Source organism: Lampetra planeri, chromosome 2 (genome assembly GCF_965212315.1).
Source record: "Lampetra planeri chromosome 2, kcLamPlan1.2.h2, whole genome shotgun sequence".
Classification (NCBI taxonomy): Eukaryota; Metazoa; Chordata; class Hyperoartia; order Petromyzontiformes; family Petromyzontidae; genus Lampetra; species Lampetra planeri.
In genome coordinates this window covers 16,936,238-16,959,210 of record NC_136108.1, presented here as the reverse complement: position 1 = coordinate 16,959,210, position 22,973 = coordinate 16,936,238, and the positions used below count along the sequence as shown (strand labels likewise).

Sequence of the window (22,973 nt, the reverse complement as noted above, 5' to 3'; positions counted from 1 at the left end):
TTCTTTCGGTTAAGTCACGTCTAAAGATAAAATAATAAATTAAATTAAATAATAGAATACGACGTTTCGATTGCAACACAAGCAATCATCATCAGGTATAATGAAATAGCGGCATAAAATCTAACCAGAAAACTATAGACAGACATATTAGCAGACAGATATCACCAAGATACATAGCGAGAGCAACACAGGTAACAGAGAGGGGTGATCGTCTCTGTGTGGTGGCCTTAAATAGACAGAGGGGGGCGGAGGCAGAGAGAGGGAGGAGGGTTAGAGAAAAAATTAGCATATTAATGAGTGGTCAACAGACGTGGTGCTGCGAATGCGATGGCACGGCAAGCAAGCTTGAAAAATCAGGAGAAGGACACACTAAAATTAAATAACCTAGTAAAATATCGAAATGTAATGTAATACAACACAGAGGGTCGGTCAACACACAATTAACGCATAGCCTGGTTGATTACGTATTTCAAAGATTGCTAAGTTAGAATTTAAGTGTGAACAATCTAAAGAGAGGACACAGGCAGAGAAAACAAGTCGCCAGAGAGAGAGAAAAAAAGATAAGCTTAAAACTTCCCCGTAGAAGTGGTTCAATCTTAATTTTAGAACTTTCGTGACTGCAGCAATTATTATTTGTTTCTTTCGGTTAAGTCACGTCTAAAGATAAAATAATAAATTAAATTAAATAATAGAATACGACGTTTCGATTGCAACACAAGCAATCATCATCATCAGGTATAATGAAATAGCGACATAAAATCTAACCAGAAAACTATAGACAGACATATTAGCAGACAGATATCACCAACAAAGGAGTGGCAGCCTCTCCTCCGCAGTGAGCGTTAGAACATTCAACGTGGCTATCTGTAGTGGCTTTTCGTTGTTTCTGGAGGAGCCCCGAGGGTGAAGATTCAATCTCCTGGCTCCGCCAATTGGGGTTTGGCCAGGAGACGTCATAGACGCCTGTCCCCCAGGGGCCTTCGGCACAAGCTTATTAGTAACATATTTTTGTTTAACTCGTAGTTTCGTGGTAATGAATTGAAGGTGAAGGGGTTACCAGCCCTTCGCACTCGTCCAGAGCCTCCGTTTAGCGACTGTGGTGGACACAGACGCCATGAGGGGAGAGGCCAATGGGCATTGACCTCCCCCCACAGCACTACCCACAACAGAGTTCCCCGTCCGGCACCGCAAGGAGGTAGGGGGTTGTTTTGCCGGACACACACATTAACTCGCACACACATCGACTGATACACATACACACGGACGTACACACATACACACACATCGTCGCATACATGCACATGGACTCACACGCATACAAGGACTTATATATTAATATTTACCAAGTAAATTTAGAAATATTAGTTGTCAGCACACAAACGAAAATATTGTAATATTTCCAAGATAATTATGAAAATAATAGGTTTCTTTGTACGTGAGTTTAGCGAAAGAAGCAAGACATATAATTATTATTTGTCTTTACACAAACATTATTAATATAATATTTGCAAGGTGAATATTAAAATAATAGGTTTCCATCAACGTGAGTTTAGCGAAAGAAGCAAGAATATAGTACTTAACATTGCCGTGGTGAGGTCTAGTCCCATGCAGAGCTCCTGGCCTCGCCTAGATTGCCCAACCAGCCGAGGTGGCACCTTGGCAGGCTGGGGCTTGGCTGCTAGCCCCCCCCCCCCCAGCCACGATCCCCCTGCCTGCTCTGCAGTAATATCTACGGCAGTAGTAGCATCTACTGACTGTATATTAGTAACTGCACGCATCGAGGTTTGGGGGCGGGAGGACATAACACTGTGAAGAATTTACCTCAGCGTTTTGAGTATTTTTATTGCATTTTTAACACGGAAGAAAATGTCCCCCTCACCCCCACCGAACGCGTGTGACTTGATATGGTAAATAAATAAATGAAAATCGCACTCAATCGTTAATTTAACTACTTTAAAGTTGACGGACGGGAAAAAGGACAAGCTCTTGCTCACCACAGGGCTTACGGCGTGGTACCTGGATATTTATTTTTAAATGTAACCCCCACCGTTTGAGAGCCAAATCCTTCGCAAGTGTGCGAACACACACACACAGACAGACAAAAATTACATTATAGGTAAGATTTGTTATTCATATGAAACTTTACTGTTTCGATGATTTAATATAACTGTATAGACCGTATTACTAAAAATGTAAAGGGTGGCACAAAAGTTAGCAAGCATAGGGTTGTATTTAATTTGACAAAACACAGTTTTATTAAATGTATTTGAACACATGTTCAAACTGACTTCCATTTACATGAACACATTGAATAATTTTACTTTGAAATGAATGTAGGACTTTTATTAATTACAGGTGTAATCTTTGAACATTGATCAATTATGTTTTGTCTCAATTCATTAAGGATTCTTGGTCGAATGTTGTAAACAACATAGTTGAGGTGACCCCACAGGAATAAGAAAAATAGATATTAATACTGATGATAGATAAAATGTGAACTTAAAGAATATAAAAAAAAATATGCCAGTGTTAAAATAAATTAAATAAGCCTATGTGTTCTGACTTTTGGGCCCCCTCTATAGCCCTTTGCCAAATCTCTGCTGGATGATCTCCCATAGCAATATTGGTCATGGGGATTATCTCAATATACTTCACACTGGTCAGTGCAGGCTGGTCAATGGGCAGGGGGACAGGGCCAGTTGAGGTATGACTCGCCACTGATAATAGCCGTGGCGAGATGTTAACTATGCATACAGGAGGTCGTGGTTTCCATCCCGAACCTGACGCCTGTATATTTGGAGTTTGCATGTACTCCCCGTGGTCGCGTGTGTTTTTCTCCGCGGCCTTCGTGTTTTCCCTCCACATTTAGAAACATGCCATTAGAATATTTGGCTGCCATAAATTTCTACATGATAAGCCAATTCGTTGAGCTATGATTTGTGGCCAGGTCGCTTCTCAAAAAGAGCTGGTAAAACAAAAATAGTTTCTAGTTAAAAAAATTGTTTCAACAAGTCGCATGATTCAGAGAACAGTGCACTATTTACTGCCTCAGTACCCATTAAAAGAATATAACTACATTTTATTATAAGTGGATTGATCCATAAGTGGATTGACAAATGTATGAATAATAATCATAATTCGTTTTTGATGGAGAACCTTTAGCGCTGGATGCCTTAGAGGTGCATCATCAGCTTGTAAGTGCAAATTATACAAAATACCGAAGTGTTGAGAGAGAATATCCCACATGTTTGCTCTAAAACATACTTTGTAAGTTTACTGGTATATGTATCGTTAAAGACTGAAATTATACACGAACATTTTGCCGATAGATTGTTCTCTGCTCTACATGTATATTGCACGTAACAGTGCCGTACGAGTAAAACCCTGGCTAACCGGTTTTCACACCTCGCTTATCAGGTTCTGCTAATAAAAAAATCCCATCTAAAAAGAAAAAAAATTGTGAAACAATACAACATTTTACAAATTCTATACATACTCTACAATTAAAAATGTGTTATGCAATCATAAAATCCATTCGAACATTCAAAAATAGTTAATTTAAAATGTACTTTATACGTTAGTGGAGGAGGGGGGATGGTTTATAGTTGAGGGCGACGGGGGAAGGGTGGGGAAGAGTTTGGGGAAAAGTTTGGGGAGCCGGTGTACCCTCGACATCATTTCACAGCATACAGGACCGTGAGTTGACTTTGCTTTTGGCCTCTACGCTAACGGTGTTAGGTTAAAATGACACAAGTAAAAAATATATTTAACAATGGCACAATGAAACGGGACTGTATTAATAGTAATTAAGACCCCACAGTAACGACCACAGCTCGTATCTATGACCACCTAACGACTGCTACCGACACCGAGGCTATTGATGGCGCTGCTTTGCTCTTCTACCGCACGCGTATGTAGAGTTATAGCCCGATAGTCAGCAGCTGCGCTGAAAGCGAACGCAGCAGCGTCTCTTTCGCAATGCTCTCCACTTCTTTGTAAATGTCCTTCTACTTTTGAAAATGTTCGCCTTTCGCTTTGTCCGAGACGAGGAAATGTGATGCACGTGCAGAAGTGTACTTAAGGATTTTCACGTGTTTGTTTTTTACTTAATAAATGTTGGTAAAGGTTATGTTAACTTACAATAAATGTTTGTTTGGGTTGTTTTAATTTATTTTCGTGGTCCATTTTGGTATTTTACCGTACGTAATGGGTTTCTAGGAACGGAACCCCAATGTATAACATTGTGCCCAGAGCCGGCCCAGCCACTAAGCGACCCTTGCAATTGCAAAGGGCCCCGTGTCCAGCAGAGGGCCCCCTAGAGTCACTGCGAGCTAGTGGGTGAAAAAAAATCATACATGAAAGGGGCCTCCAACCAAATTTAGCTTCGGGCCCCCAAAGGTCTAGGGCCGGTTCTGATTGTGCCTATGGGAAATAAGGGTTCGACTTACTACGGCTCCACTTACGACCGTCGTCCAGGGACCAATTAGGTTGTAGGTGCGGCGGTCGCCTGTCCTGTGCTAACAGTTAGAAGTCCTGCAGTTATATAAAGAGATGATTAACCCTAACTCTCAATTATTATTCCTTGCGCCTGCTTTTCCTAGTTCTCACCTGTGCCGTTTTTACCGTACGCATGTGCACTACACACCAATGTATTTTATTGCACATATATACTGTATTGTACGCGTGCAAGTGTCTTTAATTAACGTTTTTATTGTTTTTACTCGGATTGCAATTGAAATTGTGGATAGCTGATTTTTTTTCAGCTTGCCGCATCAATGCACCTGCCCCTGATGAGTCCCGCAAGTTGGGATTTTATTTAAACATTTTAATCACATTGTGGCGTTTTTTAAAGAATACATATTTCACAATACTGTATCACAAATCTAGTTTTACATGCTGTAACAAATCCATGTTGATTAATCGTTAATAAATTAATGTACTACTATGTGTGAAATGTTAGTATTTATAAGTAGCATTCTTCGAACGTTCTTTAAATAGAAAAAGTATTAATTAAAACTTACCGTTTCAGATTTCAACATCCAACAAGCCAGGTTTGGATTCCCAAAATCAGCCTAAATGGCGAAGCGACCAAAATTAGTTTCAAGACTATGGGTGCTTTTTTGCTTGTTCTTTTTATTATCAAGCGTGATACTCACGGCAGTACTCGTATGGATGAGCCAAAGTTCACAGCCTCCAAAAACATGCCCCACTAACTCCACTCATAATAAATGGATGCCCAACCACAAAGCCAGAGAGATTTTCTCTGACTTGTCCCCTGCAGAGTTAACAGCTGTACACAAATTTCTGCTAAATCAAAAGCCGCTCAATATTGTCCCAGTCACAAAAGCAACCTTGAAAAGCAATTACATCTACATGATTGAGCTCCACAACCCAACAAAAAGAGAAGCCCTGAATTACTTGGACCATGGGGGACCAAAGCCTGAACGAGTTGCCAAGGCAGTGGTTTTTCGTGGTGCTGACAGTTCAGTTTCTATTGCAGAATACTTGGTTGGTCCAATTCCGAACCCAAGATGGTACAATCTATACCATCCCTCAACAAGGAAACGTACAATTAATTACTGCTCACGACCATCATCAATGCCAGAATACAAACCCTTGTATTTACAACTGATCCCCGGTATCATGGGCAAAATAGAACACATTTTGAAAGAGAGTTATGGCTATTGGTTTCATAATTGTGGAGACAAGTGTCTGATTGCAGCAGACCTTCCCATTAGAGGTTTTGAATCTAATCAAAGGCATTCCTGGCTACAGTTCTTCAGAAATGTGGAGGGTTTCTATCTGCAGCCAGTTAGCCTTGAAATCCTGATCGATCACAACAGCACAAATACGGATGATTGGAGCGTGATGAAAGTAAATTACGATGGCCAGTATTTTGACAGTATTGAAGAATTTGTTCAGAAATACGATGAAGGAACCGTCAACAAGGTGAAGCAATTGGACAGCAATGCGAAGTCTGCTGCGTACGATCGTCGTGGAGCCTTCAGAGCAGACACGCCTCAGGCGGGACCGCGGCAGTACGAGCCCGAGGGCCACCGCTACCAGGTTGACGGGAACTTTGTGCAGTACATGCCCTGGACGTTCGCTTTCAGAATCTCCTTCACGGGTCTCCAGCTCTTTGACATCAAGTACAACGATGAGCGACTCGTGTATGAGATGAGCCTCCAAGACGCAGTCTCCTTTTATGCTGGAAACACACCCGTCGGGATGCAGTTGAAAGCCATCGACTCAGGCTGGAACTTTGGTGCTGACAATTTTGAGTTGGTGAGGGGCATAGACTGCCCAGAGAGTGCTACGTTTTTGGACACCTACCACTTTGTGGACACGGACAAGCCGACGAAATACCCAAACTCCATATGCATTTTTGAGCACAACACCGGGGTGCCCCTGCGTCGCCACACCGACAACGACTTTCAAAACGGTTACACGTTCTACGGTGGCCTGGTCAGCTATGTGCTCGTGATTAGGACTATCAATGTTGTGTACAATTACGATTACATAATAGACTACATATTTTACCAGAATGGAGTCATTGAAACAAGAACCCAAGCCACCGGGTACCTCCAGACGAGTTATCTATTTGGAGACGGCACCAAGTACGGCACCAGAATATCCGATCATGTCCTGGGAAATGTTCACACGCACATGTTCAACTACAAGGTGGATGTCGACTTGGGAGGTGGGTTATCATGACAAATACTTTGTTGTAAACTTTCATATTCTGCAGTGTAACGTGTTGGTTTATGCTTTCAAGGGGCGAGTGGTGGCACAGATGTTAGCGAACTGCAATAATTTGGCCCTGGGCCTCCCATTTCATAACCTGCATTGATCTCTGATCTCTGTGGTGAAGTGTTGACAAATTATCTTCATGACGAACACAGTATATAGATGGCTTCGTAACCCCCCCCCCAACCTCCAAAAAGAAGACCATAACAGCTTTAACCTTGCATATATGCACCGAGGTTGTGTGCCTTGGGTTTTACATTGTGCTTGAATTTTCCTTCAGTTACATTTACATTCAGTGACTTGGTGCTTTTTCAGTGACGTGCAGTGAGGTTCTATTTAAATCTCACACCGAGCAGTGTCACTGCTGAGGCACTTCAGGAAGTCACGTTAAAAGTTTTGTTTTGATTGTCGGAAATCCCAAAACGCACAGCCCAGGTACGTATCTACAAGAACTAATTTTAGGTGGAATCTGTCTTCCCTAAAAGGAAGACGTGTAATGTTAAATTATAAGTCATTTTTCCAAATGGCTTCACAGAAATAGTGTGATTCACTAAACGTATCATCGCTACCTAAAAACTAGGAATACATTCACCAAGGCATGGAGTGTGTTCACTGTGCATGCACTTAAATGGCTGCCGCTTTGTATGGAATTTAGAAAAATCAAGTGTTGTTCTACACAATATCGTTTTTAAACCTCTTGATAGCTAAACAGTTATTCAACTTGTAAGTGGAAACCCAGTGCGGTATTGGTTGTTCCCTCAATGGAAGTTGGTAATAGAGCAATGGATTCTTGAATCCATCTATGCAGATCTTTGCGTGTTATCTTCCATTGGTGCCTTTGCTTTGGGTAATCCAAATTCGTTGCAAATACCAAGTATGCATTATATGGTTACCAAAACATCCTCTCGAGACTTAGTGAGACTTCCTGGGTAAGTATTATGAATGTGGTGCTTGAAAGGTTTTGTGAAGAAGCTACTGAATATTTTTTATAAAGGATGTCAGGGGACGGATTCCCAGCAAAAGGAGGGGGAGTGAGATCGTGACAGTGGAAGGGGCAGGAGCAAGCGAGGAGATATAAGTGAGCGAACGGGCGGGGAAAAGGGAGAATTGGCGGGAACCGGATCGAGAAGGCTGGGAACGAGTATGGAAGCAATCAAAGACAAACCCCCTGCAACCTTGTGTCGGAACTCCTTTACATCTGGTGGCAGCGGTGGGATCAACGATGGCTACAAGGAAGAACCTCCGCGGAAGAGAGCCAATAGAAGAGGAAGCAGGGGCAGGGGATCCTCCACGTCCAGGGAAACCAGGGGGCCTCTTACCAGGAGCAGAAGCAGGGGGCCCGGACCCCATGGATTACCCCATGGAGGACTGCATGGCCCTCATAGAGAGGGAATTCCAGGAGCTACTGCGTCGGCTCCCTATGGGGGGCCTGCCGGCGTCGGGACCCCCTCTCCCAATTGTACTATGGGAGGAGGCGCCACGGGACCCGGAGGCCGACCAGTCAGCTGGACATGAGCCGCAACCAGCCTCGTCACGCCAGCCGCTCCCGCCAAAGCCGCCAGGGCTAAACACCCAACGGGGGGAGCAGATGGCAGGACGGGCGTGCTGCCTGGGGCCCGTTGAGAAATTCGTGGCCATGGGAGGTGATTGGGAGGCGTTCATCCGCCGATTCGAGGCTGCCTTCCACGCTCTCGAATGGTCGGACGAAGAGGTGCTCCGAGCGTTGCCATCCATTCTCGATGAAGATGCGCTCGCGTCTTACACCTCCCTTCCCACACACAGAAAAACTCACAATAGGTGGTCTACGAGGCTTTGGAGGAGATCTACTGCCCAACTGAGGGCACCGTTAGATGGTTCCAGAACCACCAGCAGGGGGCTAGAAAGTCCCCTTTAGCCTACAGGGGTGCGCCGCTCATGTTGGCGAGGAGGGCTTTCCCTCACCTGGCTGACGAGGCGCTCGAGAACCTCGTGGTCAAGCACCTCATCATCTACGCTTGCCACGCTGGCATCACAATGCCAGTGGTGATGCCGGAGGAACGTACCTCGCTGTGGGCCACCCGGATCCTACAAGCCCATGAACAGGTCATGGGCTGGGCACTACCCATGGGCCAGGTGGCTGGCGCGGCGGGGGGGAGCAGCCGGGCCATTACTGCGGCGCTACTGGGACCAGCGACACCAATCGCCGAACCTGCACCATCGCCGCAGGCTGCCTACGTGGCAGCTGGGAACGGACCGCCAGTGTCTGAGCCGGAGCCATCACTGTGGGAGGTCTACGTGGCGATCCGGGAGCTGGCGGAGCAGAGAGACCAGGGGCGCGACCAGCCGCCGCGCCGCTGGCAGCCGCCTCTATAACACCGCACCAAGCCACCCCGATGAAATGCCCTGTGGGTCTGCCACCATTGCGGTCGAGAGGGGCATGTGGCGAGGGGGTGCCGCACGGAGCCAGAGACAGCCAACTCCACGTGGAACCCACCGGGGCCAAACACCAACAGGAACCATGCGAGTGATGCTGTCCCGTCTGGGCTCCACTATCCTAGTCGGGGGCCGGGGACCGCGACGGGGCCGGGGACCGCAATGGGGCCAGGGACCGTGATGGGGTCGGGGCCGGGGACCGCAACGGGGATGGGGACTACGAAGGGGACGGGGGCCGTGATGGGGACGGTGGCCGCGATGGGGATGGGAATCGAGTCATGGGTGGACGTGACGTCGTGGATGGAAGTGGTGTCACGGTCGGAATTGGTGTCGTGGCTAGGGGTGACGTCACGGCCGGAAGTTGCCTCGGGGCCGGAAATGACGTCGCGGCCGGGGATGGCGTCATGGCCAGGGGTGACGTCGCTATTTACCTGCAAAGCCGACGAGTTGCCAGGGGCAACGGCCCCGGGGCTGAGGCAGCACACGCAATCGCCGGTGCACCGTGGAGCAGTCTCGCACACCGCCTCACCCTCGCAATGCGGCGGAGCGAGACAGGACCGGAAGGGCCACATCATAAAGGGGGCCCATGCGCTGGCGAACAAAGGAAGGGAATGGGAAGGGCTCACGGGAAGTCCCACCCCCCAATCCCCACCCCCCAATCCCCACCCCCCAATCCCCACCCCCACTACAATGGGAGGGCCGTCCCACGTCACAAAGGGGGGTCACTTCGCACCACACGGGGAGCCCAGCCCGCACCCCAGTGGGGAGCCCACCCCAGGTAACAAGGGCGCATTCACCCTGCTGTGACACACCCCAAAGGAGGGAACCCCATCTTCGGCCCGTTCACATCCATCCCCCGTCACCTAGCCATACACCGCAGGATAGTGAGCCGCCGCCTGGTCAGTGGCCGGACTCAGCCACACAATGGAGGAAGCTGACAAGGCGGGTAGTAGCGGCCGCATCGAGAACCTCGGTCCTGGTCGGTGCAATCGCGGGAGTGTCGGCACGCATCTTGGTTGACAGGGGGGCATCGGCCACGATCATCTCCAGCACCATGCACGAGATGCTGCCGGATAAAAAACGGCATTTAGTCCGAGTCAAGACGATGTTCATTGCAGCAAATAGAGGGAGTATGGGCTTCCTGGGCCAGGTTTAAGCCCTGATAAAGATTCATCCTTGTCTTCGCAATGCTGCCCGTGCCTTGCCTGTTGGGGACGGACTTTCTGAGGCAAATGCCTATGAAAATCGAACTGGCCAATGGGCGGGTGGAAGTCCAGGGAACACATCTCCATTTCCTAACGGCAAAGGGGGCTAGCTGGGGGGTACCCTACGTGCAGGCTCTGGTCAGTGAGTCTGTCTCCATTCCCCCAGCAGCCCAGATGCTGATACCGCTGCGATATCGGTCCTCCCTCGTGACAGCCCGGCCAGACTCACCCATCCTGGTGTCTCCGGCGCCAGCCACCACGGACCGCCACACACTGGTGGGGGCCAAAGCTATTGTCCAGGGGAACCAGCATCTGTTCATTCAAGTGCTGAACACCTCGAACAGAGCAGCGACGGTGCAGGCGGAAACGGTTCTGGCCCACGTTAGTCCCTTGTCATGAGGAGCCCCCGGGATGGGGCCAGAGTTGGTGGGAAGCATCAGCCAGTCCGAGGACAGAAGGGACGACTCGTGGATGGACCAGCTGGTGGGGCCTGAGCCGGATTTGCCGCCCGACCAGAAGCACCAGCTGCACTCATTACTGCAGGAGTTCTCTGACGTGTTCAGCCCTGGGGGCACCGGTGGTCCTAGTCAAGAAGTCAGACGGGTCACTGAGATTCTGAGTGGACTTCCGTCACCTCAATGCGTCACGCTTGCCGACGAATATCCCCTACCACATATTGATGACTCACTTGATGCACTGGCAGGAGCTACATTTTTTAGTACACTGGATTTATCATTCAGTTTCTGGCAGGTCCCACTGGACGCGGACTTCCGGCCTAAAACAGTGTTCCGGACACCGCAGGGCCTGTTCGAGTTCAACTACCTGCCTATGGGCCTCCAGACTGCACCGACAACGTTCCAACGCTTAATGGAGTTGGCCTTAGCAGGCCTCCAATGGGATATGTGCCTAATTTACCTGGACGACGTCATTGTCTTCAGCCGATTATTTGATAAACACATTGGCCGATTTGCGTCAGGTATTTCTGCGGTTCCGGTACGCAATCTTGAAGCTCAAGTAGTTGAAGTGCCACCTTATGCGGTCATCGGTACGCTACTTGGGCCACGTCGTCAGGGAGTCTGGAGTGGCTACAGACCCGGAAAAGACGGCCTGCGTGAGGGCCTGGGCTCTTCCCACGATGGTTCCAGAAGTACGCAGATATGTGGGCTTCGTGTCCGACTATTGCCGGTTCGTACCCAACTTCGCAACCATTGCGAAGCCCTTGCACGTGTTGATGGCGAAGAACCAGAGGTTTCATTGTGGACCTCTGGAGGAGGAGGCATTCCAGCAGCTGCCCTCGCGTCTGACAGACACACCACCATTGGCCTTTCCGGATTTTGGCCTCCCCTTAATCCTAAACACGGACGCCAGCCATGTGGACATCGGCAGCGTCTTAACACAAATCCAGCAGGGTCAGGAGGTGGTCATCGCCTACGGCAGTCGCGTGCTGTTATCAGCGGAGCAGCGCTACTGGATCAAACTTAGGGAGCTCTTGGCGGTGGTCCACTTCGTGCAGCAATTTCGACCCTACCTGTATGGTCGTAAATTTACGGTCTGCACTGACCACGTGGCCTTGCAGTATTCGCTCCGCATCAACTAGCCTTCGGGCCAGCTGGCCAGGTGGATAGAGCACCTGCAAGAGTACACGTACCAAGTGGTGCATCGCAAGGGGACAAGACATGCCAACGCGGACGCATTGTTCTGGCTGGCGCCCCAGGGCCCTTGTGCATGCACCACAAGCCTTTACACTTTAATGGACTTATCACAGAATCATATTTGTTCATGGTACTTTAAATATCCTGCAATGGAATACATTTTTACACATTTTCTATTGCGATAATATACTGTAAAGCGAAATATTAATACAAGGGACTTTGTTATAATGTATGGGAGTCTCTTAAAAGTACTTTTTTTATTCCAGTGGGTCTCATTAGTATACATTTTGAACATCCCGTGTTTTTTTATTGCAATTCAAGCAATTCAATCTATATATATTGAACGCAAGAAAATTCAGGAGGAAAACAATGGGAACAGTGGAGTAGGCAATGTCTATGCCCATGACTGAAGGCAGACTGAGATCCAAATAATGTAATAAAGAGTTTGGAAATTAGATGTAATAATTAAAAGCATCAGACAAATGTGTGCAAATAAGAAAGCTTTAAATCGGTGCATAACACCTATTAGATACGAATCATAAACATGGACACTGACAAAATGGTTACACAAAAACTGACAATGATGCAAATAAGCTTGGAGAGATGCAAGATGAGAGTTGGAAACGTCAAATTGAACATTCAGAAAATAAACTGAGCTTTGGCAACGTACATCACTCGCAAGGGGTGATGGCTGTTAAATAAGATTGGTGACAGCCGAAGGAAGAAACACGCCTGTAAGTGAGATGGATTATGGTATCGCAAGATGGAAACAACATTGGAAGATCTTCATCCAGCAGTGGATATGTCATGGCTGATGATAGTGACATATAATTACATTATACATTTATTTCTTAAATATTAGTATATACATTAAACTTTTGCACCGTATGTAGCCAACCGTGCTAATCAGAGGTGTGGGGCAAGGATAACAAACTAAACGTAAAAAGCAGTTCGAAAGAAATGAGTTGGAGAAAGTAAGCTTCATTTAAACATTCAGATTGTTTATATGTTGTGTAGCCAAATCCTTATTCATCAGCCATTGGTGACTGGGTTCAATCAGAAAAACAAATCTTCTGCAAGACTGGATGGAATAGCATTCAGATGCCTGGGGTTTTCTGCCAAGTTGTCAGTGGTGCAATCTCATTTTTTCGAACACGGGCATTCCAACAGTTACTTATTTATCTGGAAAATCCACACTGACACTTTCAGTAGGTTCATGCAATTGGGATGTTTGGCCATCACCATTTCCATTGTATGCTTTGCGCTATGGGAGTACACTGGATAACCCAGGGGGGAACAGATGGAGAACAGGCGAAGAACATAACAAACGCCACCGATAAAGGTGCCAAATCCCGAATCAAACCCAGGGTCCTTGCTGCGAGGCAAAACAAAGTTGACCCACTGTACCACTGCAATAACCTCCATAATCGGAGGTGCAGGGGAAGGACAACAAACCAGAACCGCTTTTTTTGTTGAATTCGTCGTCCTTCTCCTTGCACCTCCAATTGGCATGGTTGGCTACGCACAATGTGAAGAAGTTAAACATGCATATGTAGCCATTTAAAACACTTCATGCTTTGTGATATACTTGTACAATATTAAACCTTCACTTGTATTATGTCGACAGGGACTGAAAATAACTTCCAGACAGCGTCTCTACAAATGGAGAACATTCCCATTCCATGGGAAACAGGACGCACCAAGATGCAGCCCACGCTTCACCATAGCCTCAAGAGGACTGAAACTGAGGCGGCATTTAAATACGACTCCCAGCTGCCTTATCTTGTGTTTGTGAACTCTAAATCTAAAAACAAGTGGGGTCATCCACGGGGGTATCGGATACAGCTCACAAGCCATGGCAAGCCACTTCTGCCTGAGGATTACGAAGAAGAGAAAGCTGTTGCATGGAGCAGGTGAGTCGAGTATTGTTCGTAATACACCATACAGTATTACTTATGCAAGAGGAATAGAATACCTTTGTTAAAACACATTTATAACCATCTACAGCGCTTTGTCCGTTCACTGCTGGATGAAGGTCTCCCCACACTCGGTGGTCATATGGGGGTTAGTTCACCATGTGCCACCCTCACTCCTCGGTGCAGGTTGGTGACGCGTGACGACCCAGGACCTCGTTTCTGCTGTAACTGGCCACTGAATTTAGCCATGGGTGTTAACCACTATGTCACCATACCAATGCCTCATCTTACCTACAAAGTTGTACATTATTGAAACTGGAACCAGTCTTTCCAAAGGAAGACCACAGTTAATTTTCCACAGTGGCACTCTTTGTATTGATTCCCAGGAAGTTTTAACATTTTTCTTTTGTCTTGTAGTACATTTTATGCTTCTCAGATATATGTTCTTCTTCAAATAGATACCAGATGGCAGTGACAAAATACAAGGAGACGGAGCGGTACAGCACCAGCATTTACAACCAGAATGACCCCTGGGACCCAGCAGTTTACTTCCTGGACTTCGTAAACGATGACGAAAATATCGTGAATGAGGTGACTTCCCAATCGCAGCTAATATATGAAATGGTTGTGACCTGAATCGTGATGGCCTTTGACCAAGTCAAACGTCTTTTAAGCTAAGGCAGGTTTGAGGCTGAATTGTACTTAGACATGGCTGACTAGCATGCGCTTGGCTGGTGGGGTTACAATGTGGGCAGTAGAAGGCAGTACAGCAATATGCGTTGTTGTGCTGTTCTTCAATGCTTCTACATCTCTCCTCGGCGCCTTCACCATCCACACCGGGCCGTGTGGTGAATTGGGCTCAATTAACCCCCACGAAACGGGTGTGGGGAGGCCCTCGTCCAGCAGAGGATGGACAAGAAGGGCCGGACATGTCATTAAAATGCTTGCCTAAGTAGTAAGCAACTCCTAATATCACCATGCTTGGGAAGTCCACTCCAACTTTTCTTAAGGGATTATTTTAGTTTTTGTGTGTAATGTTTGTGCACACATGCCCTGTGCACTGTAGTGATCACTGTGTGTGTTCAAGTGCGAGTGGAAGAAACTGCTTGTATTTCATACACGTATTTGATTTTCAGTAACATAACCAGGGACACTGGTGATTTTTGGAGTTCCACCATTTGGTTCAATTGAATTGGATCCGTCTAATGTTTATAAAATGGAAAAATATTCTGTGAAATCTTAACACATGAAAAATTGTCAATTACTATATTTTATATGTAAAACATATCCCTGAAAGGCCTTTTAAAATTATGATATGATCTCATAGGGGGTTAAATACCCATGGCAGAAAAGAGCATCAACAGGAAATCAATGTGTGCACTTACTACTATTGGGTCGGTAGATACTAATATTATAGCGCTTAGATACTATTATTGTAGAGCGGGCAGGGGTATGGTGGGGAGGGGTAGCGGCCCAGCCCCCAGCCTGCCAAGGTGCCACCACGGCCGGCTGAGCAATCTAGGCAAGGCAGGGGGCTCTGCACGGCACTAGGCCTCACGACGAAACTCTGTCAAGTTAGTACTTTGTGCTCTAGAGTCGATATATACTACTTAGAGTCAGCATGTACTACTGCAGTGATAGCAGGCACCACCACAGTCGGTATGCACTGATGTAGTGATAGCAGGTACCACCACAGTCGGTATGCACTGCTGTAGTTTAAGCAGGTACCACTACAGTAGGCACTGCTGCAGTTATAGCAGGTACCACCAAAGTCGGTATGCACTGCTGCAGTGATAGCAGGTACCACCACAGTCAGTATGCAATGATTCAGTAATGGCAGGTACCACCACAGTCGGTATGCACTGCTGCAGTTATGCAGGTCCCACCAAATTGAGTAAGCACTTCTGCAGTGATCTCAGATACCACCACAGTAGGCACTGCTGCAGTGATAGGTACCATCACAGTAGGCACTGCTGCAGTGATAGGTACCATCACAGTCCATATGCACTGCTGCAGTGATATCAGGTGCCAGCACAGTTGGTATGCACTACTGCAGTGATAGCATGTGCCACGAGAGTCGGTATGCACTGCTGCAGTGATAGCAGGTACCACCACAGTGGGTATGCACTGCTGTATTTATGCAGGTACCACCACAGTCGGTATGCACTGCTGCAGTTATGCAGGTACCACCATATTCGTTATGCACTGCTGCAGTTATGCAGATATCACCACAGTCGGTATGCACTGCTGCAGTGATAGCAGGTACCACCACAGTCAGTATGCACTGCTGCAGTGATAGCAGGTACCACCAGTCAGTATGCACTGCTGCAGTGAAAGCAGGTACCCACCACAGTCGGTATGCACTGCTGCAGTGATAGCAGATACCACCACAGTCGGTATGCACTGCTGTAGTGAAAGCAGATTCCACCACAGTCGGTATGCACTGCTGTAGTGATAGTAAATACTGCTATCGAGTAGGTACATACTACTATAGAGTTAGTAGATACTAAATCAGTCAGTATATACTACTGGAGTGATAGTAGATACTGGCATATACTACTATACAATCAGTAGATACTACTATGGTCAGTAGCTACTGCTATAGAGTCAGTAGATACTACTGTATAGTTAGTAGATACTACTCACACTATATACTACTAAAGTCAGTAAATACTACTACAGTCAGTAGATTCCACTACAATCAGTATATACTGCTGTAGAGCCAGTATATCCGACTATAGTGTCAGTAGATACTGCTATAGAGTCAGCAGATCCTACTATAGAGTCAGTTGATGCTCCTATAAAGTTATTACTTACTACTATAGTCAGTGGATACTACTATAGAGTCAGCAGATACTACTATAGAATTAGTAGTTACTACTATAGAGTCGGTAGATACTATTGGACAGTAGATACTACTGGACAGTCAGCAAATACTCCTACAGACTCAGTAGATACTACTATAGAGTCAGTAGTTACTACTATAGAGTCAATAGATACTACGATAGTCAGTAGTTACTACTATAGTCAATAGATACTATTATAGCGTCAGTAGTTACTACTATAGAGTCAATAGATACTACTATAGAGCCAGTAGTTACTACTATAGAGTCGGTAGATACTACTGTATGGCCAGTAGATACTACTATGTTCAGGAGTTACTACTACAGCCAGTAGATACTACTCCGGTCAGTAGTTACTACTATACCATCAGTAGCTACGACTGGCTCAGTAGATACTACTGGATAATCAGCAGATACTCCAACAGAGTCAGGAGATACTACTAGAGAGACAGTAGATACTACTATAGAGTCAGTAGTTACTACTATAGAATCAATAGATACAGGTAGTCCCCGACTTACGATGGTCCAAATTACGATATTTTGATCTTACGATGGCAATAGCGATATGAAAAATTGTTAAATATTTAACATTTCGCGGGTCAGGCAAACGCAGCAGCGTACAAGGTACGATACTGTATGTCAGAGGTGTGGACTCGAGTCATGTGACTTGGACTCGAGTCAGACTCGAGTCATGAATTTGATGACTTGCGACTCGACTTGGACTTGCATAACAATGACTTTGTCCCACCTATGAGATGTGGACTCGAGTCATGTGACTTGGACTCGAGTCAGACTCGAGTCATGAATTTGATGACTTGCGACTCGACTTGGACTTGCATAACAATGACTTTGTCCCACCTCTGCTGTATGTTGGGACGCTGCTGGGATGTACTGTACGCATCTCCCGCCTTGTGTGATGGCTCACTCTCACCAGCGGTCGACGGAGTTAAGTTGTCACGGTGTTAGCGCGTGTATTTTTTTCTGTGTTTTTTGTGTTTCAAAGCCCAATTTTAGTGAAAAAAGCATGTATTGTAATTAATTAATAAATACAGTATATGGTTTATACAGTACGGTACTGTAAATTGCTCTGTTTTGCTAAATTATCACCATTCTTTAAGACTCCTGGGTAGGCGAGACCATTTTCGACATACGATATTTTCGACTTACGATGGGGTCGTCGTAACGCATCTCCATCGTAAGTCGGGGACAACCTGTACTACTATAGTCAGTAGTTACTACTATAGAGTCAATATATAGTACTATAGAGTCAGTAGTTATTAGTATAGAGTAAATAGATACTACTATAGAGTCATTAGATACTTCTGTACAGCCAGATACTACTGTAATAAATCACTTTGACGATGATCTTTGACTTGCGTCTTCTTTATTAAATTTTTTATTGGTTGGACAGCTCCACGTTCCTTCCCAAGTAATAATTGTACGTTCTTCGTTGCGCGACGTAAGTTGGTGTTGTCCTGCGCACGGCTCGCTCACGCTTCCCGCTCCTGCGCACCGCTGGCTGACGGCGCGCAAGGAGACAACTCCCGGACCGTCATGTTGCCGCTGGCGTTCCGAAGGTGCGAGACGTGGTCCCGCTTCAAGACTTCCCACACTGACCCCGAGCCTCTTCCTGCTTTCCCTTATAACCCTCTGATGTGGAGCCAAGCCCCGCCTCTAGCCATGCCCCGCCTCTAGCCACGCCCCTTCTAGAACCTTCCCAATGGTTCCCCGCGAGCATCCTTGAGCTCCGCCCTTGAACTTTGGCCCAGATGATCCCACTCAATCCTGATTGGCTAATGGCTGATGCAGCGGAGCCTATCCAGCCGGTCGTCGACCATCGTTGTACTCTCTTATTACATCACCCCCCACCCCCTGGTGTAAAAGACTAGCCATTCCGGCTAGGAACGAGGTAAAACCAACAATATGAGAGAGACACCGCGAATCAAGAACAGAACAACAATAACAAAATGCATAATGAAGGCAATAAGCGTAACAGCAAGTAACTGGTACACATCAACGGAATTTAATGGATTTTGAACGAGTACGTGACGCCCGCCCATCTGCTTCGGCACGAGGGCTTGCTGGCTGCGACACAGTGGGAGGCGGAAGTGCGGAGGAATCAGCGTCTGTCGTAGCGGGTGAAGGCCCGGCCGGAGCAGGGTCATCAACAACACGAGTCCTCCGGGTGTGCGTGTCTGTTGGAGGCAAAACAGGCCCCTTCGGGGGATCAACCGGCAACTGGGATGGCACGTCGGACTCATCAGACACCGGCAAGGTACTCATTGGGGATGACGGATCGACGCGCGGAGGAAAAAGAGGCTTCAACCGGGACGTGTGGACATACCAACGGCGCTGACCCAACCGGATACGTACACATTGAGGATGTCGAATTTCTATCAACTCGACAGGCCCCTGCCACGGCCTGTGTAGCTTGGGAGAGGTACCCACTGGCACCTGGCGGGAAATGAAGCCAGGCCTGGTTGCCCACAGCCCACGGCATGTCGCGATGCGACCGACGAGCACACCGCTCGTTACGAGCCTGGGTTTTGGCCGTGCCGATTCGTGCCGCCTCCCGTGCTTCCGTGACATGGTGGACAGAGTCGCGGACGTGTTCGGGGAGGGTCTGTGCAGGCCCTATAGTGAGCGTTTCCAGTTGCACGCCAACCGGCCATACATGAGGAAAAACGGAGAGTACCCGGTGGAAGCATGTGGGGCCATACGGTAGGCAGAGAGCACGCTAGGGACGTGTAGATCCTAATCGACCTGTTTCTCACTTACAGTGTGGCAGAGCATGGCAGACAAGGTACGTTTCCAACACTCGACCATCCCATCCATTTGCGAGTGGTAAGGTGAAGTCCATATCTTCTTAGTGCCCAAGGCATCACACACATCACGTAGCAACTTAGACGAAAAATGACGGCCCTGGTCCATTACATAACCGTTCAAAAATGCATCCATGATAGAAGACGCCGATTGATCGGGCAAGGGCCAAGTTATCGGCCACCGTGAGAAATATTCCACCCCCACCAACAAGAATTTATTGCCTCTGAAGGTAGGAGGAAAAGGCCCGAGGATATCAAGAGCCACCAATTCGTTAATCCGTGTAACCTGAATAGATTTCAAGGGTGGAATATATTTCTTGCGCGGTGGTTTCCGCTGAGCGCATTCGGGGCAGGCCTGGATAGCCTTAGCGACATCGGCCGTCATACCAGGCCAAAAATAATCTCTCTGGAGCGTGAGCAAGGTTTTCTGCATGCCCAGGTGTAACAATTTCTCAGCGTGCAACACCCGAATCAACTCGTGCCGAAGCACGACGGGAACCACTAGACGCCAACGGCCCAACAAATCGTCTCTCCACATCAACAGACCGTCCTGGAAAGCCGCCTGCAGTGAGTCGTCCTTGGACGAGGACACATGCGACCCATCAACCCGACACCGCAACGAAACAAACGAATCGTCCAATAGTTGCTCGCGTACCCATACCAAGCGCGGCAGGTGCAACGCACTCTCAGCCGGCCCCAGGCTAGCATGCTCCGCGGAATCTGCCACCGCGGACATGACAGGCCGAGGGAGCTGATGGGGATGTGTGCACCGATTAGTGCCTGATGCACACGCGCAAGGGGACCCCTGTGGCAACCTGGAGAGCGTATCCGCATTACTATGCCGAGAACCCTTACGGTAATGTACATCAAAGGAGAATTACTGCAACGTCTCGAGCCATCGAGACAGCTGGCCAGATGGTTGTTCAATCTTCAAGGAATACTGTAGGGCAGCATGGTCAATACATTTTCTGCCGTACAGGTAAGGACGATATTGGCGAACGAAATGGACAATCGCCAATAGTTCCCTATACGTAACACAGTAGCGACTCTCAGCCGGAGAGAGGACACGGCTACCATACGCAGCAACCCTCTCCACGCTATTTTTGGACTGGGACAAAACGGCGCCAATACCTGTATCGCTGGCATCAGTGTCCAGGATAAACTACTGTAAAGTCAGATACTACTATAGAGTCAGTAGATACTCCTCACTCTATGGTATGTAGGATGTGTAGGTATATATGTCTACGCGGGGGAAAAATATTTTTTGAAGGGGGGGGTCCACAATTTTCGGAAACCTTTAAAATCAACTATTTACCCCCAACTTTCTATAACTTTTTGTACTTCTGCAAGCCTATTATTATTTTGTTGTTGGAAAAATTGATAAACGGCCCACCGGGCTTTCACAATAGCTTAGTATTTGTGCATGTATATATTTTTAAGATAAGTTGTGAAATGTATTTTTCACCTGGACAATGCTGAGTACTTCCTGCTAGTATTAATATATATTTCTTATTTACATTATGTTCATTACAATAAAATGTCAAAAAAATCATAACTGATACTTGTTGACTTGTTCTAACCAGTTGACGAGGAGGACTTGTTCGCTTGGTCATGATGAACTTTAAAAAACTTGTATTAAACAAATAACCTCGTATATTTGGCCTTGTAATGTTTTTATTCATTTTGGCAAGCAACATTGTTTAAACTTGTCTATATATTTTTTATTAAACAAGAGCCCAATTGTTTGTACTGATATATTTTATTGTCTACTTTATTAATCCCATGTTTGCCTTGCAAAATGTGTTTTTGTTTCAATGGGGGCTGCTTCCTGGTTAAACTGTACACTGAAATGTTGTTAATGTTGGACGATGTTTACGACAAAGTGCCCCTCTCCCTCCTCACCTTCCACAACAGATGGGACTGACGAACGAACGACCAGATGAAGATAACCCATAAACACTCTCAATCCCTTCGTTGGAAAGCATTAAAATATATGAAGTCGATTATGGATAAAATGTAATATTATTATTAAGCCATTGGTGTATAAAAGCCATGGTGAAATTTGTAGGTGTAATTGATTGTCATATTTACCAATCCTTTTTTTGTTTGAATGGTCGCATGTTACTTTGTGCTTTCAATACGTCCAACTACCTGACCTCGAGTCACCTTCACTTTGCTCCTCAGGACTTGGTGGCCTGGGTGACGGTGGGCTTCGTGCACATCCCCCACTCCGAGGACGTCCCCAACACGGCCACGTCGGGAAATGCTGTGGGCTTCTTCTTCCGGCCGTTCAACTTCTACGACGAGGACCCATCTGTGGCTTCGCGGGACGTCGTGATCCTGCGGCCAGGGCCCCACAGCTCTGGAAAGCCTGTTGTGTCCTGGTGGACGGAGCAGAGCCCCACTGAGCCCAGCGTCTGCCTGCCCGACATTCAGCCACTAGCTTACAATGGGACGCGCACTCCCGTGTAAATGGCGCAAACACGGACACCACAAATCTATCTTGCTCATCTAGAGAAACGAGGGTTGTTCTGGTGAAAAAAACTTTATAACCCACACGCATATATTCCAAACTAAATATAATGAATACTATTTTGAATGGAACACTTTACAACCTCTATAGTTCAGAAGGATATACTCTCACAAGATGATAGCTGGTGTTTCAATACGTGTAAACAAAAACCTTACATTCAAAGTTAAAATTCTTACAATGTCAACATTTTCAAATGTACTGTATTAGTGTTACTGTAACCATGATGCATGTTCTATTCACACGTGTGGACCGGATTAAAAAAAAAACATCACAAGACAACTAAAAGTTAACTAGAGTGCTTTCAGCTGTACGAAAATTAAGCAGTATTCAAATTAATATTTAACTAATATGTTCAACCTGTCCCGTGCACAAAACAAACGATTATATGTGTCAAATATGCATCGTGTTCAATAAATTGTGCTTTTAACTACCATTTAACTGTTCTACACTACTAACCATGTGTTGAATGTAGAGTACTTCATTTGATTGCATGTACTTTATGGAATATTAATAAAAGCAAATGTTACCGAATGCTTTTCGTATGATGTGGCATTGCTATTGTTTACATAAGTGTGTATGTACACAACGTCACACATTGCAGTCCCTTCACATCCAGTATAAGGTATTGTGTGCAACTCACTGCTTTTGGTCAATTAGACTTAAACTATTTTTCCCACAATTTGTTTTAGTTTATATTTGAGCATGAATATATCGACTATGTACTTTTTTGATATATTCCTCCATTTTGATAAGAAATACAGAATCTTAACAAGTTTGCATGAAATAATGTGATTATGTATTGGGCATATTGTAAGTCAAGCTAGCTGTTGATGCCGACAAGTA

The 22,973-nt window shown here is 46.4% G+C and overlaps 1 protein-coding gene across 2 annotated transcripts in view; it reads left to right on the top strand.

The window, feature by feature from the left end:
- LOC144729123 (diamine oxidase [copper-containing]-like) overlaps positions 1–22,661 on the top strand; it is a 36,048-nt gene extending 13,387 nt beyond the window's left edge. The window contains exons 1-5 of one of the 2 annotated variants that reach the window (XM_078609090.1): positions 3,636–3,696; positions 5,030–6,700; positions 13,644–13,929; positions 14,391–14,523; positions 21,782–22,661. In XM_078609090.1, the coding sequence (XP_078465216.1) occupies positions 5,077–6,700; positions 13,644–13,929; positions 14,391–14,523; positions 21,782–22,069 (2,331 nt within the window). In that variant the 5' untranslated portion in view covers positions 3,636–3,696; positions 5,030–5,076 and the 3' untranslated portion in view covers positions 22,070–22,661. Of the gene's footprint in view, positions 1–3,635; positions 3,697–5,029; positions 6,701–13,643; positions 13,930–14,390; positions 14,524–21,781 lie in introns of those variants that run through there. The other variant, XM_078609083.1, reaches the window with a different exon arrangement.
- Positions 22,662–22,973: the final 312 nt, after the last annotated feature.